This window comes from Thamnophis sirtalis, unplaced genomic scaffold (genome assembly GCF_051295495.1).
Source record: "Thamnophis sirtalis isolate CommonGarterSnake01/CBP01778 unplaced genomic scaffold, rThaSir2_p1.2 scaffold_11, whole genome shotgun sequence".
Classification (NCBI taxonomy): Eukaryota; Metazoa; Chordata; class Lepidosauria; order Squamata; family Natricidae; genus Thamnophis; species Thamnophis sirtalis.
The window spans coordinates 18,639,548-18,655,682 of record NW_028261391.1 but is presented as its reverse complement, the minus strand read 5'-3'; the positions used below and the strand labels follow the sequence as shown (position 1 = coordinate 18,655,682).

The 16,135-nt window shown below is 38.9% G+C and overlaps 1 protein-coding gene across 1 annotated transcript in view; it reads right to left on the bottom strand.

Moving 5' to 3' along the window:
• Positions 1-298: 298 nt before the first annotated feature.
• The window catches only part of WDR49 (WD repeat domain 49), a 148,998-nt gene continuing 133,161 nt past the window's right edge, over positions 299-16,135 (bottom strand). Inside the window, exons 19-20 of the mRNA XM_087725297.1 lie at positions 15,576-15,745; positions 299-3,959 (exon numbers count right to left, since the gene is read on the bottom strand). Of these exons, the coding sequence (XP_087581423.1) occupies positions 15,600-15,745 (146 nt within the window). The 3' untranslated portion in view covers positions 299-3,959; positions 15,576-15,599. The remainder of the gene's footprint in view (positions 3,960-15,575; positions 15,746-16,135) is intronic.

Below are 16,135 nucleotides of genomic sequence, written 5' to 3'. Positions count from 1 at the left end.
CTTGGTTATTTGTGCTTTGAGTAAGACTTTGGCTTGAGTTGTACAATGGTCCATTTGTTAATTTTCTGCATCCCTTTTTAATTCCTCGTAATCTTCCCCAAACCAAAATTCAAAAGTGTCAATTCTGTTTCTATCTTGGTTCTTCAAAATCCAACTTTTATTTCCATAAAATCTCATAGGAAATATCATTGTGTATACAATACTGATCTTTGTAGGTATAAATACAACACAGCGTGCAAGTATCTTTTCCAAGGCCTTCATAACTACTCTATCGTGCTTTTGTGGTGTATTTCTTAACTGCATGTTTCTTTATTCTAGTCAGTTGATCCTAAATGGCAGAAACTACCTACACCTTAGTATCTTCATTGTCAGCTCCAAGGCTGGCTCATGCATCTGTTGCCATTAGCTTGATCTTCTTTACATTTAATCTTAGCCCCATTTTTTTTCATTGTGCTCTCTGATTTTTATTACTAAAACTTGCAAATCCTCTGCATTTTCAGCTCTCAGAACAGTGTTATCAATGTAGCAGAGTTATTTATCTTTCTTCCTCTAATTTTAAAACTGCACTCATCACCATGTCCCTACACATAAATCTCCTAGCCTACACAATGCCTTCAGACAAAATTCAAGAAGTATATTTCACAATCTTCTTTTCTAGGATGTCTTTATTTAATCATTTATTAAATTTGCCATCTCATTTTAAAAAGTCACTCTGTGAGGCTTACAGTGAATTTCAATGCCTCTAAAATGTATTCTGGTCTTCATTTAAAGTTGCACTGACTTTTTAAGCTCTTGTTTTACTTTGTTTTATGGCTATTACAATACAATTACAATACATTTTCCCTTTATATGTATTTCAAGCAACAATATTTTTTTAGTGTTGAAATGTAATGGATACTTCAAATTCGTTTATGACTTCCTTTCTTCTCAGTTATATTTAATAAAAGTTGACATATATGAGGTGCAAAGACTTAATGGTTGATCACTAAATAGCAATAAAAAATACAGAAAACGTTACACCATTAGACCTTAAAAACCAGACAAGGTAGTTCCAATAATAATAATAAACATAAATGTTCTGGCAAATAGTTGTAATTTTCTTAGAATTTTTAAAATGCATTGTTTATTTTGGACTTTATGAGATTTATTCACTGGTTTAATATGTATAGCTCTGAACTCTTACAGCTCTGAATATCCATATATATAAATAAATGTCATACTTAACATTAAAAAAAAATCTTGTTTTCATTCTTGAATACTTCTAAAGACATAAGGATCTCTTTGGATTTCCAATAACCTACAATGTAACACTAATATTAGCAATGCTAGAACATCATCTGAGCATCCACAAAACCTAAAATTATATGAGTACACAAAGGTACATTAAATAGTTCTTAAAATTTACTTGAACTTCTTCCAAATTCGGTTCCAGGGAAAATAAGGTTCCTTTGAAGCTTATTAGTGTTTCTACATATACATATTAATATCGATGAACAAAGGAACAAGAGTCCTAGTTTGCATATTACGGTGTTAATGATGTAATTATTAGTATCATTATAGATCAGTAAAATAGGAAACTATTTTATATTGAGTCAAATTAGTGGCCCATGTTCAGGGATAAAATTCAGCAGGTTCTGACATGTTCTGGAGAACCGGCAGCAGAAATTTTGAGTAGTTTGGAGAAACAGCAAATACCACCTCTGACTAGCCCCAGAGTGGGGTGGGAATGGAGATTTTGCAGTAGCCTTGCCCCTGCCATGCCCACCAAGCCATGCCCACAGGACCAGTAGGGAAAAAAATGAAATTCACCACGGCCCATGTTACTGTTCTCTGCATTATTATGAGAAATATATGTTCTGTGGATTCAATCTAACCCATTTTTCTGCCAGTTTTAAAACCATAAAGTTGGAAAGAGATGTTTTGTTCACTCTGCCTGGTGCAGGATACCAAATTAAGGATCTCTTGACAGATGTCTGTCTGACTTCTGTTTGAAGATATCCAGTGAGGAGAAGACCAAAGCAGAATGAAGTGGATTTTTTACTTCCTAGAAGTTAGAAACTCTTTCCTTTCAACCTTTTTCTGTAAGTTTTCATTTCTAATTTTTAGTTCCGTTTTACAGGATATCATCTTCTAAAATAGATATTCTATTGACTACGCAGTCACTTCACTGTTTCAATCAAGTCATAAATAAAAACATTGATGAGTAGAAAGCCCAAGACGGAAGCTGGAGGCATCCAATTAAACACCTAACTCCATTTTGATGAAAAACTATTGATGACATTCTTTGAGTGTGGTATTTCATGCCAAGTATATATATCCACTTGTCATGCCACCAGCACACATTTAATTACCTTCCTAATCAAAACGTCATGCAATCTATTTTTGTTAAACCTAGATGCAACATTTTATCAATCAATGAAGCTATCTTACCAAAGACACTGAGATAAGATTAAGTGGATATCAGGTGTCACTCAACAGGCAGGAATGAACCATTTAGGCAAGTTCACCAATGCCCAGCACTACAGATAAGGAAGATTTGTTGAAAACATTAGGAAGTCTTGCCAAATAATCACAGGTGCTGTAATCAGTACCAGACTGATTTGAAGTGTTAGTACCACTTTATAAGGTCTAAGTAAGACCACACTTGAAATATTGCAAGCAGTTTTGGTCACCACTCTATCAAAAAGATGTTGAGATTCTGGAAAGAGTGCAGAAAAGAGCAACAAAGATGCTTAAGGACTGGAGCTAAAATATATGAAGAACAGTTGCTTGAATTGGGTAGGTCTACCCTAGTGAAAAGAAGGACCAGCAGTGATATACCAGTGTTCCAATATTTGAGGGGTTATCACAAAGATGAAGGGGTCAATCTATTTTCCAAAGCACCAGAAAGCAGGACAAAAAGCAATGGATGAAAATTAATCGAGAGAAGCAAACTGGAAATAAGGAGAACTTTCTTGATAATTAGAACAATAAACCAGTGGAAAGGTTGCCTTTAGAAGTTGTGGATACTCTTATTACTGGATGCTTTTAAAAAGAGACGGGAAAGGTGATTCATCTGAAACGGTATAGGGTCTGCTGCAGTGCTGGGTTTCAAAAATTGTTCGAACCTACTCTGTGGGTGTGGCCTCCTTTGTGGGAGTGGCTTGCCACCCATGTGACTGGATGGGAGTGGCTTGCCACCCATGTGACTGGATATGAAATTATGAATTAGTACTTAGGTAGGTCCAAGTAGCTATTCAGAAAGGCATTTCTGGCATTGAAGCATGCAAGTCTTAAAGCTGTCAAGTTACAAGATCCTTGCACCCCTAACCCTTTAGAAAAAAAACTAGGGGTCTTCAAACCTGACAGTTTTAAGACTTGTGGACTTCAACTCCCAGAATTCCTCCTCCAGTCACGTTGGCTCAGGAACTCTGGCATTGAAGCATGCAAGTCTTAAAGCTGTCAAGTTACAAGATTCTTGCACCCCTAACCCTTTAGCAGTGGTGGGTTTGGAACCTCTTCTGTAAGTGTGGCCTGCTTTCTGGGTCCACTGGTGGAACCTCTTCTAACCGGTCCGGTAGATTTGATTTGAACCAGTTCTACTGAATAGGTGCAAACTGGTAGGAACCCACCTCTGGTCTGCTGCTTGGGCAGGGGGTTGGAATAGAAGACCTCCAAGGTCCCTTCCAACTCTGTTACTGACTGGTCTGCAGTTCCATGGATCGTCTTTATGATTACAATACATTTTTTTAATTCATCCAGTCATCCAGTTTGTTGACAGTTCTGTTGGATAAAAGTTCAGCCATTTCCCTCAGAACACTACAGTGAAATCCATCTGATCTTGGAAAGTTAAATGTATTCAAAGAAGAATTATTCTCTGATCCTTCTAATTTAAACTTCTTCAATCCCATTCTTCAACATTTCTTGGTGGAGCATATCCTTTTTTGTTGAAAAAGACAACATTGTCTATCCAGTGGCATCTGTAGCGGGGTTGGGGGGGGGGTAGAGGCAGGAGAGAAGGGAAAGATTGAAACTTATCTGCTGGCAATCACAGCAACACAATTAAAGCTCTGTCTCTTTTTTCTACATGTTTCACTGTTACACATACCTACAAAGAGGCAGCACGTTTTTGTGACACTAATTGCCATTTTCACTGTTTTTGTCTCCGCTTTTAAAAACCAGATAAAGAAAGCAAAGATAATTATAATGCAAGTACATAGTAACACTATGCATTGAAAGTATTCAAAGATGAGAAAAGATAGCAGGAAAAAAGAAAAGAAACAGGGCATAAATATATCATTACAGCAATTTACAGTTACAATTCTGTGCATACTTATCTATAGGTAGTCCTAAACTTAATGTCAAAATTGAGCCCAAAATTTAAAGTTACTGAGTGAGTTGTTAAGTGAGTTTTGCCCCATTTTATGACCTTTCTTGACACAGTTGTTAAGTGAATCAGGCTTTCCCATTGAATTGCTTGTCAGAAGGTTGCAAAAGGTGATCACATGCAACCATCATAAATAAGAAGCAATTGCCAAGCACCTAAATTTTGTTCACATGACCCTGGATATGTGGCAACGGTCATAAGTGTGAAAAATGGTCATAAGTCAATTATTTCAGTGTTGAATGGTCACTAAATGAACCAGAAGTTGAAGGTCATCTGCATATATAAATATTATTCATAGATAGATAGATAGATAGATAGATAGATAGATAGATAGATAGATAGATAGATAGATAGATAGATAGATAGATAGAGATAGATAGATAGATAGATAGATAGATAGATAGATAGATAGATAGATAGATAGATACATAGATAGATAGATAGATAGATAGATAGATAGATAGATAGATAGATAGATAGATAGATAGATATAGATATAGATATAGATATAGATATAGATATAGATATAGATATAGATATAGATATAGATATAGATATAGATATAGATATAGATATAGATGATATAGATATAGATATAGATATAGATATAGATAGATATATAGATATATAGATATATAGATATATAGATATATAGATATATAGATATATAGATATATAGATATATAGATATATAGATATATAATATATATAATACATTTTCTAGCTACAGTTCTTTTTAACCTACTGTATTTTATATTTTAAAAAATTATATAAGAAGGGACACGGTGGCTCAGTGGCTAAGACGCTGAGCTTGTTGGAGTGAGCTCCAGTTACTGTCCCTGCTTCTACCAACCTAGCAGTTTGAAAGCATGTACAAATGCAAGTAAAAAAATAGGTACCATCTTTGGTGGGAAGAGGTGGTATTCAGCAGGTTCTGACCAGTTCTGGAGAACTGGTAGCAGGAATTTTGAGTAGTTCAGAGAACCAGTAAATACCAGCTGGCCCCATCCCCATCTATTCTCTGCCTCCTGAGTCCAGGCTGATCAGGAGGAATTGGGGATTTTGCAGTATCCTTCCCCTGAAGTGGGGTGGGAATTTTACAGTATCCTTCCCCTGCCACGCCCACCAAGCCAATCCCACCACTGATGGGGAAGTAACAGCATTCCGTGCGCCTTCAGCATTTAGTCATGCCGGGCACATGGTCACGGAGACATCTTCGGACAGTGCTGGCTCTTCGGCTTTGAACATCGCCCCCTAGAGTTGGGAATTACTAGCACATAGGTGCAAGGAGAACCTTTACCTTATTTTATGTAATGATTCCATGTTTTATTATACTTTTCTGTTCTGACCTCCCTCTTCATACACCAAAGCATGCCGAGACAAAGATACTTCAAGGATTTATTAACATACAGAATAGACCTTGGCAGCAATCCAGCACAGACTGACTTTGGCAGCAATCCAGCCTGCCACGATAGCTTCTCCAGCTCTAGTAAATACGTTGATTCCTGCGACGAGCTTGTGGAAAGCCATTCCTTTTATAGTCTTGAGAGGAGCCTAATTACCACCAGCTGAGTCCAATTATCTCCTGTAACTGCGTAACTGTTCTTTACGCCTATTAGCCCTCCATTACCGAGCATCCAGGATCAACTCCCTTGTGTCCTCCCCACTGCTCCAAGGCTTGACTTCGGGAGCACGCTCCCTTTGGCTCTCACCGCTACTCCTGGCCTCAGGTGCCACCTGGTGGCCAACCAGCCTCTCTGCACCCTGCTTGGAGTCGGAACCCTGTCCAGGGTCCTCCACATCTTCCAGAGCCAACTCATAGGGCTCCTCGCTGTTGGAGTCTGGTGGCAGCTCCAACAGCTCCTGCTAGGCCACTACACTTTTCCATATAAAAAATTACATTTATAGACATTTGGTTCATAGGTGTCAAGTATAGTCAGGTTTGTATTCCCTTGCAGATGGCACTGTTTCCATCTTCATTGACTGTTTTTCTCTTCCTTTTAATTTGTATCTAGAGAAACTCTTTTCGTATTCATCAACACCTTTCACCAACCTTACTAAGCATTCTGAGCTTTCGTTTTTCTGACACTATATCGACATTTTTTTTCCTCTTCTCATTAGTTTCTCATTTAATGTTATCCTATTTATCAGGAGTACACTGGAGTTCTCTATGCTGTCCTACTTCTCCTCCTGTGCTATCTGACTTATCATGAACAGATGCTGGAGTTCATTAATACCTTCTTTTTTGAAGTCCAAGATACGCATTTGACTGCATGCTGCTTTAGTTTTCATTATAATTAAACAAGTCAGCATTGCGCTATCATTTTCCCACCAATCTACTTGTTACTTCTCATTCCTCATCTTAATTTCCGTATTGGGAACACTCAAGAATAGAAGGTCTTCTAAACCTTCCTTGCCCTTTAATAAGACATCTGTCAGCAAGGCAAGTCAGGACTTTCCTAGAAAGATTTGGCAGAGTTCATTTCTCAATATCAATATTTACAAGTGAGGGGAAAATTTTTTCTCAAAGAATTTTTTATTTTTTTACTCTCTTAACATTTTAAGTATACATTCACATGAATGTTATTCTTCTTTACATTTATCATTTTTATACATTTATTGTTTCATTTAATAAGTTAAAATGTACATTTTGGGTTGCTTTATTTACCATCCCTTCCTCCTTTTGCAACACCTCCTTGTTTTCCCTTTCTTTTCTCCCTTCTCTACTTTCTTCCTTCCTCCTCTCCTTCCCCTTCCTTCTTCCCTTACCTTTTTCCTACTCCTGCTCTTCTTCTTCCTACCCTCTCTCCTCCTTTTTCTCTCTCTTTCATCCTCCTCTCCAGTGTGGGATTCAAATAATTTAACAACTGGTTCTCCGTCCTAATGACCAAGTGGGTAGGCAGGGCTTAGTGGTCATGTGACTGTGTGGGTGTGGCCAACTCAACATTACTCAGGTCAATGAGCACTTTGCCTTAGCTGTTACAGTGTAATAAGGGTTAACCAGAGAGGCAGTTTCTGTAAGCAGGGCAATAAAGATTAAGCTAGAAACAACACCAGAATGTTTCCTTCCTGCCTTCCTTACAGGATTAGCCCTGTAAAGCGGAAAAAAACCAAAAGAACATTTCTTCCAACAACCAGTTCTCTGGACCTCTTAGAAAGTTAAGAACCGGTTCTCCCGAATAGGTGCGGACTGGCTGAATCCCACCACTGCTCCTCTCCTTACCAAGTGAGGAAAATTTTATAGCTCTACTATTTCATGCATATTTGAAAGATCCAGTTTTCCTTCAGAATGCATCATTCACAGCTTCTCCTTGGATAATGGGGGAAAAAATAGACATGGAGAAGTGTATTGGTTTTATTTGTTTGTCTGCTTATTTTAATCCACTGTTTTGCCAATTTCTTTATTTGGGTTTCTGAGAAGGAATGGATATTATGCAATCTATTCCCCCATCTATTGCTTCTGTTCCTTCTGAACTAATTGTATGAGTCAACTATTGTATTTCAATCCAGAGTCTCATCTCACCAAATATCTATCATACTTCTTAAATGATATTTTCCTCACTGTACTGACTTGTTTACTTCTCATGCTCTGAGAATTAATGTATATAGAATTAAGGTCATTCATGCTAAACCATTTCCTTTCTGATTTTCATCGAGTGGTTTAATAAATTTCATTTTAGCGATACTCCTGCTTTTTCTATACTGAAGAAATGGTTTTCAATGGTAACGAACTATAATGAAAGGCACTAGATTATAGATATTAAAGTTTGTGATTCAAACCCACCATACTTCTATCGCATATAACATTATTAGTTTTCTTTTTAAATGCTGCAAACCATCTCATGTAAATAATGTAAAAAGAGTGCAGAGAAGAGCAACAAAGATGATTAGGGGACTGGAGACTAAAATATATGAAGAACGGTTGCAGGAACTGGGTATGTCTAGTTTAATAGAAAGAAGGACTAGGGGAGACATGATAGCAGTGTTCCAATATCTCAGGGGTTACCACAAAGAAGAGGGAGTCAAACGATTTTCCAAGGCACCTGAGGGTAGAACAAGAAACAATGGGTGGAAACTAATCAAGGAGAGAAGCAACTTAGAACTGAGGAGAAATTTCCTAACAGCTAGAACAATTAATCAGTGGAACATCTTGCCTCCAGGAGTTGTAAATGCTCCAACACTGGAAGTTTTTAAGATGTTGGATAACCATTTGTCTGAAATGGTATAGGGTTTCCTGCCTAGGCAGGGGGTTGGACTAGAAGACCTCCAAGGTCCCTTCCAACTCTGCTATTGTATTGTATCATTCCAAGAGAACATCTTCTAGATAACTCAGATTATGATCCTCTAAACCAGGGGTGTCAAACTCAAGGCCCAGGAGCTGGTGCTGGCCTGTGGGGTTTGCCAGCAAAAATGGAACTTGGGAGAGGGCCATATGCGGCTCTTCTGGGCTTCTTTTTTCCTGGCAAAGGGTTTCAGGAAGTTATCTCAGCCGGAGATAATGGAGCTTGGAAGCCTGTTTTTGCTGGCAGAGCACTAGGGCCACCAAAGACACCCAGACCCGAGTGACATTAAGCTGACCATTCCCACCCTGGCCACGCCCACCCGGCCTCTCAACATCAAACACAACCCTGATGCGGCCTTCAATCAAATTGAGTTTGACACCCTTGCTCTCCATCAGCATAATTTGAACTTTAAATGACTGATTTTTGGTATTTCTCTTTCCCTTTCCATGAATTCCGTGAGAGCACCACCTCTTTGAAATGGTCAAAGTCTGTGGTAATATAGTTATCCTGTACTGTACAATTCTATTTCTCCATACATGCATTAGCAGGTAGAGGTAATTATCAACCTGTGTTATTTGTGAGGGCTTGAAAACTGTTTCAGAGTTCTAATAGTTCAGAATAGCTCATCCACTGGACTTGCTTGTATGTTTGATTGTCTTTTTATGGAGAATTTTTCCACTGTCAGATTCGTTTGTATTGCCTTCTTCCTTCGAACTGAAATCTTTAACCTCTCTTTCATCAGTTGAAATGGGACCATTTGCAACATCCCTCCTTTGACTTTTCCCTTCGAGGACTGCTACAAGCTTGCATTTCCCAACAGATTGGAAGAGACTCCATAGAACATACAAACTATTACACAATGTCCTTAATATTACAAGCTAAGAAAATCATGCATAGGACTCTGCGAGGCAGATAGGAGCCCGGTATGGAACAAAAGATGCTAGATGCTCAAGATGGCTTTAGAAAAGCCAGAGGAACTTGAGACATTATTTCTGATGCATGCTGAATAATTAGGAAAGTTAAAAAATACCAAAAAGAAGTCAGTATGTGCTTCATTGGTTATAGAAAGGCCTTGAATTGTGACAATATTAAACTCTAGAACAGTGATGGTGAACCTTTTTGTAAAAGCGTGCCAAAATTGTGCGTGTGTGCATGATAGTGGGCACGTGCGTGGCCCACATCCACAATTCAATGCGCACCACCAACCTGTGCATGCACACACACAACACCACGCATGCACGCATGACCCTTTCCATGCGGCTCATGCGTTAATTTCCTCCTGTTGGCCTGTTGAGCCCATTTTTCACCCTCCCCAGGTTTTCCTGAAGCCTGGGGAGAGTGGAAATGACCTCCTCTGGCCCTTGGGAGACCCTCCGGAAGCTGGAAATGGATCATTTCCAAACTTCCAGTTGGCCATCGGGCCCTTTTTTGCCCTCCCCGGGTTCTGGTGGCTTTTCTGGAGTCTGGGGAGGGCAAAAACGACCTCCCCCCGGCCTCCGGAAGGCCAAAAAATTAGCTGGCAAGCATGCACATGCGCACTGGAGCAGATGGCAGGCTGGCAGATATGGCTCCGCATGCCACCAGTGGCACACGTGCCATAGGTTTGCCATCACGGCTCTAGAATATGTTTAGAAAAGAGGAATACCCCCCCCATCTTATTGTCCTCAAAGAGAAAAAAAACCTACACCCAAGTTGGGAACTACATAATGAAAAAGACTGGCTCCAAGTTGGCAAAGGATTGAGACAAGGCTGTATTTTATCCTCTTATTTATTCAAGCTGTATGTTGAATATTTATTAAGGAAAGCTGGTTTGGAAGAAAATAAGCATAGTTTTAAAACTGGAGGAAAGGACTGCAATAATTTGTGGAATGTTGATGACACTAACAGCTGAAAATGCCAAGGATCTGCAAACTCAAGTAACAAAAGTCAAGGAGCATAATGAAAAAAAATTGGGGATAAGTATAAGGAAGGTTACTTAATGACAACAGATCCAATAACCTGCCCTAGAATTGATAATGAAGACATTAAAATGGGTAGGATCAACCTTCATCAATAAATGAATAAAGGGACAAACAAGCAAGTGAACAAGCAAGCCATCCACTACAGATTAGCACTTGGTAGAGCTGCCATGAAGGCCTTGGAAAAGATATTCATATGTCATGATCGGTGATGGGATTCAAAAATTTTTACTACCAGTTCTGTGGACGTGGTTTGGTGGACATGGCAGGGGAAAGATACTGTAAAATCTCCATTTCCTCCCCACTCCAGGGAAAGGTTACTGGAAAATCCACATTTCCTCCTGATCATCTGGAACTTGGGAGGCAGAGAATAGATGGAGGCAGGGCCAGGTCAGAAGTGGTGTTTACCGGTTCTCCAGAACTGGTCAGAATCTGCTGAATACCACCTCTGGTTGTGATGCATCTAACACAAGCAATGATATTCATTGCAACAATCTATGGAAGCAAATAATGGAGTTTGAAAAGGTGGGATTGAAAAAGTATTGACACTTTTGAACGTTGGTATTGGAGAAGACTTCTGAGAATGCCATGGACAGCCAAGAAAACGAAGCAAAACAAAAAAAATGCATCAGCAATCAACACAGTAAAGGGATAAAGGAATGGCTTGAATTACTCTACTATGTTAGAGTATGTCTAGATATCTTATGTGGAAATCAAGATTCCTGGAGAAGGATCTTCTAATACTGGGGAAGGGGGAAGGAAGGAAAACAGAATGACCAGCAGGAAACTGTATAGATTTTGTTACAGTGGCAATAGAAGAGTGAAAAACCAGGTTAGGGTCAGATTGTCCTTAAGAGATTCTATATACGTGGCACTAAGAGTTTAAATTATTTGATGACACTTTATTAAGATACACAGTCAGGGGTGGGCTTCAAAAATGTTAGCAACGGGTTCTCTGCCCAGTTGCTGGGTGGGTGTGGTCATGATGGATGTGGCCTACTCGGGCTCCTGTACCACAGAGGGGAGACTGTTTTCGCCTTTCCCAGTCTTTCTTCGAGCCTCTGGGAGGGTGAAAACTATCTTCCCTGGGCTTGGAGGCTGTCTGAAAACAGGCCCATTTCCAGCCTTCCAGAACTTCCAGGAGGCCTGTTTTTCCCCCTCCTTGAACCTCCGCATGGTCCCTGCACTTACCTCACATCCAAAATGGGCCACATGGAGACGCCTGGGAGGAGTGGGAGAGAGGAGTGGGGTGGGCAGGGACAGCCAGGGGTGGGATTGGGAGATTCTCTGAACTGGCCATATGGGTTCTCCCAAACCTGGTGAACCCATAGCAGCCCACCTCCATACATAGTGTGATCTTCTTAGTGTCCAATTTCAGTCTTTTCCAACTGGCTGATGCCTAAGATGTCAATTTTTTGTTGATTCATTTCATCGTTCACCAAGTTGAGCTTCCCTGTGTTCAGGTTTATTTTGTTCCACATTTCAACTGTTATTCTGTCTTTGCAGCTCTGGATTTATTTTCCTCCATGGCAACATCAGCAACTACGTAAATGGGCTGAAGGCTTTAATCTAGCTATATCATAAACACCATTAGTATTATATTTAAAAAAAATTCCTCAGTTCATCCTCAAGGGAAAAGGCACAGTTATTCTTTCTTAATACCTTTTAAGCATGATTGATTAACATGCATGGTCATCTGGCCCTACTTCATTCATTGACATCATGTTCTTGGGGCAGTTCCAAAGTGGAAAGAATCCATTTTAAACATAGAAAAGCTAAATCGTTTATTATGTTTTCATGCTTTTTTTAATAGAAACCTTGCATGTTTTACATCTTTTTCATATCTTTTTTTTTTATTTTTTTATTTTTTGAATAAACACAAACACCTTAAAATCATCTTCCATTACAAATTATAGAAAGTGTGTCAATTGGTTACAAAAAGCTTTCGTGCATCCCTTCCACAGTCATCACCTATGATTCATATCAAGTTATATATTTTACATCAAATATATTTATATATATTGTTATCATCATGCCTCATATAGTCACATGACTATAGTTGTTTTAATGTCCCTTTATAACAAACATTCCAAAATTTAAAACAAAACCACATAATGGCATTCCCATATCTATTTTCAATATCATCCAACCACATTATACCTTTATAACACATTCAAAATAAGAATTAATTATGTTTAATAACAAAAATTTTAGACCTCTTTTCTTAATCATTGTTTACAATTTATATCCAATTTCCCTTTTATCATGTCAATACAAATTATTACATTATTATCATTATCAGTCATTTATTTAACAAGAGTTTGACTAAATTTAACTTACTTTTTCCCCTTTTTTCACCATTTAAAATTTATACCAAATTTCCTCTTATCAAACCAATACATGTGTATACATTATTATCATTATCAATTATTTATCTAACTTTATCCATTATCACTACATTTTTAACATAATGCCCTATTTTTTTTTCTTTTTCATATCTTGATTATATTTGCAAGTGTGGCCACCATGTTGGGTCTACCCCTTGATTTTGCCATTCCTGTTTCAGTTCCCCTTTCTCATTTAAAGTATCTTTATACATTACAATTTTTTTTCCAAATTTACCACATTTGGATGTATCAGGGCTTCCATTGTAGAAAGCCAGACTGGTATTTTCATGTAATTTTTTTGCTTTAACTTTTTCCCATATTAGGAGTAGAACATTTGTTGCATACTTTAATTCCGGACAATAAAACATTAGAGAGGGTCCAGAAGTATTTTACAAGAAGAGTACTCAACTCCTCTGCTCGCAATAAAATTCCTTATACCATCAGGCTTGAAATTTTATGCCTGGATAACCATCTACATTCTGACCTAAGCTTAGGACACAAAATTATCTGCCATAACGTCCTACCTGTTAGTGACTACTTTAACTTCAGCCGCAATAACACAAGGGCTATCAATAGATACAAACTAAATGTAATCCGTTCTAATCTTGATTGCAGGAAATACGACCACAGCAATATAGTAGTAAATGTCTGGAACACTGATCCTGTTGTTAGTTCCTCTAACCCCCATACCTTTTACCTTAAGCTGTCTACTGTGGACCTTATAGATTTCTTAAGAGGCCCCTAAGGGGGCACGCATAAGCACACCAGCGTGACTACCATCCAGTGCTGGGTTTCAAAAATTGTTTGAACCTACTCTGTGGGTGTGGCCTCCTTTGTGGGAGTGGCTTGCCACCCATGTGACTGGATGGGAGTGGCTTGCCACCCATGTGACCGGATATGAAGATGCCGATGACACTTGTCAGAACCACCTTAAATTACCTCACACACAGCACTGGCATGCATAAGAATATGATGTAAACTTCTTTTTTAAAAGGCATCTTTGGTTTGCGTTAAAACAACTTCAACACACGGAATGTTCTGATTGCACCACAAACGCAGTAGTCATCCTTACCTTTCACAGAGGCACTGAGTTTTATAAATATGAGCATGATAGTGTAGAATAATCATATCCAAGGACCAATGGTGGGTTTCAAAAAATTTTGGAACCTCTTCTGTAGGTGTGGCCTGCTTTCCAGGTCCACTGATGGAACCTCTTCTAACCGGTTTGGTAGATTTGACAAACCGGTTCTACCGAATAGGTGCAAACTGGTAGGAACCCACCTCTGCTACCGTCCCTGTCCCACTGTCCCCATTTATATGTACTCATTTTAGGTGTTTATGGCTATGTTTTGCTTATTTATATTCAGTTATTTGTGCCATTTTTTTCATGTGTTTTTCCTACTTATTTCCTTGTACTTGTTGACAAATAGAAAGAAAGAAAGAAAGAAAGAAAGAAAGAAAGAAAGAAAGAAAGAAAGAAAGAAAGAAAGAAAGTCAGTCAGTCAGTCAGTCTTTGGAAGTATCTATGTATTTGATTTTTATCATACCACAGAAAGGCATGCCACCCCAGACCATGTCCCTCCAACAGTAACAATCTTCTATTTCTAATAGAGTTGCAGCTCTTACATTGTCTAGGCTCGTATCCTCCATTCTTACCTTCCTTTGGAAGTCATGAATGATTCATTTTCGTTTATCCATTCTTCTATCCAAATTAGTGCCGAGGCCTGATAACAGAGCTCCCAATCCCACAAACCAAAGCCCCCATTGTGTTTACCTTTTCAGTCTTATTCTCACTCTTTTTCCTTGCCAAACATATTTCAAAATGAGTGCATTTAGTTCATCAAAATATATTTTCTCATGTTTTCTTTTTAGAAAAGAATGTACCTTTTTCTCATTTTAGCATCTTCTCCATCCTATTGTTGTGGCCCGCCGGAGGCCAGTGGAGCTGGCAGCAGTTTTGGACAGTGAGGAGGTTGGGGAGGAACATGGGCCAGTCCTGGGGGCTGAGGAAAGCTCAGAGGAGGGCTCTGCATCAGAGGCAGAGAGGGAGCTAGACAGCAGTGAGGCAGAGGAACAGCTGAAGCCTGTTCCCAGTGTGCACATGCGCAGAACTGCCAGAAGACAAGAACAACTAAGAAAGCAGGGTCGACTTAGTAGTAAAGCCACACCTTGGAGGTGATTTCCTCCCATAGAAAACGAAAGAGGAGTGAACAGGGAGTGGGGCTTTTGCAGGAAACAATTCATTCCTTCAGTCATTTCAAGAGTGGAAAGTTCTGTTTATGACTATAAGAGACTCTGTGCCAAGCCTTGCCCTGCATTTGGAAACTAGTTATCTGGCAACTCTCCGAGCAAGATAAGGTTCATATTGATAAATATTCTTCTGAAATACTGTTTGCCAAGACTTGCTGACTGTGAATGAAAGGAATTCACAGTCGTGTAAATAAAAGAGGTTTTGCCGGGAGCAAGACTCTGCTTCATGCTTTTTAAGGAATCCTGGGTCAGAAGACCTATGTCTCTCTGAATGGAAGGAAACAAAAGTTGCAGCTCTTATATTGTCTAGGCTCGTATCCTCCATTCTTACCTTCCTTTGGAAGTCATGAATGATTCATTTTCGTTTCACCTTCCCTTGCTTTCTCTCACTTGTTATCCTATCTTTGGGACGCATTTCTTCCTGCAACTGTCTTGACCATTTTTCACGGTCCAGAATTTCTTTGGGGAATAAGTTCTTTTCATTGAATGCAGCTTTCAGAGCTATCAGACCAAATGAAACAAAGTCCTTATTTCAACAAATATGTACTTTAATAAATATAAATGCACAAATAAATATGCAATAAATATGTTAGCGAGAAATCTTATTTTCCAATTGGCCATTTATCTATCCTACATAACTATTAATTTTTCAACATTTTTTGCTTTATTTTGCCAAGCCTGTGACTGGCAGAAGAAGGTAATGGTGATGCAGTTGTTAGAATGCAGTATTGCAGGTTAATTCTGCTGACTGCAGACTGCCAGCAGTTTTTCAGTTCAAGTCTGGTCAAGTCTCAAGGTTGACTCAGCCCTCCATCCTTCTTAGATTGGTAAAATGAGGACCCAAGTTGTTAGGGACAATATGCTGACTCTGTAAACCACTTACAGAGGGCT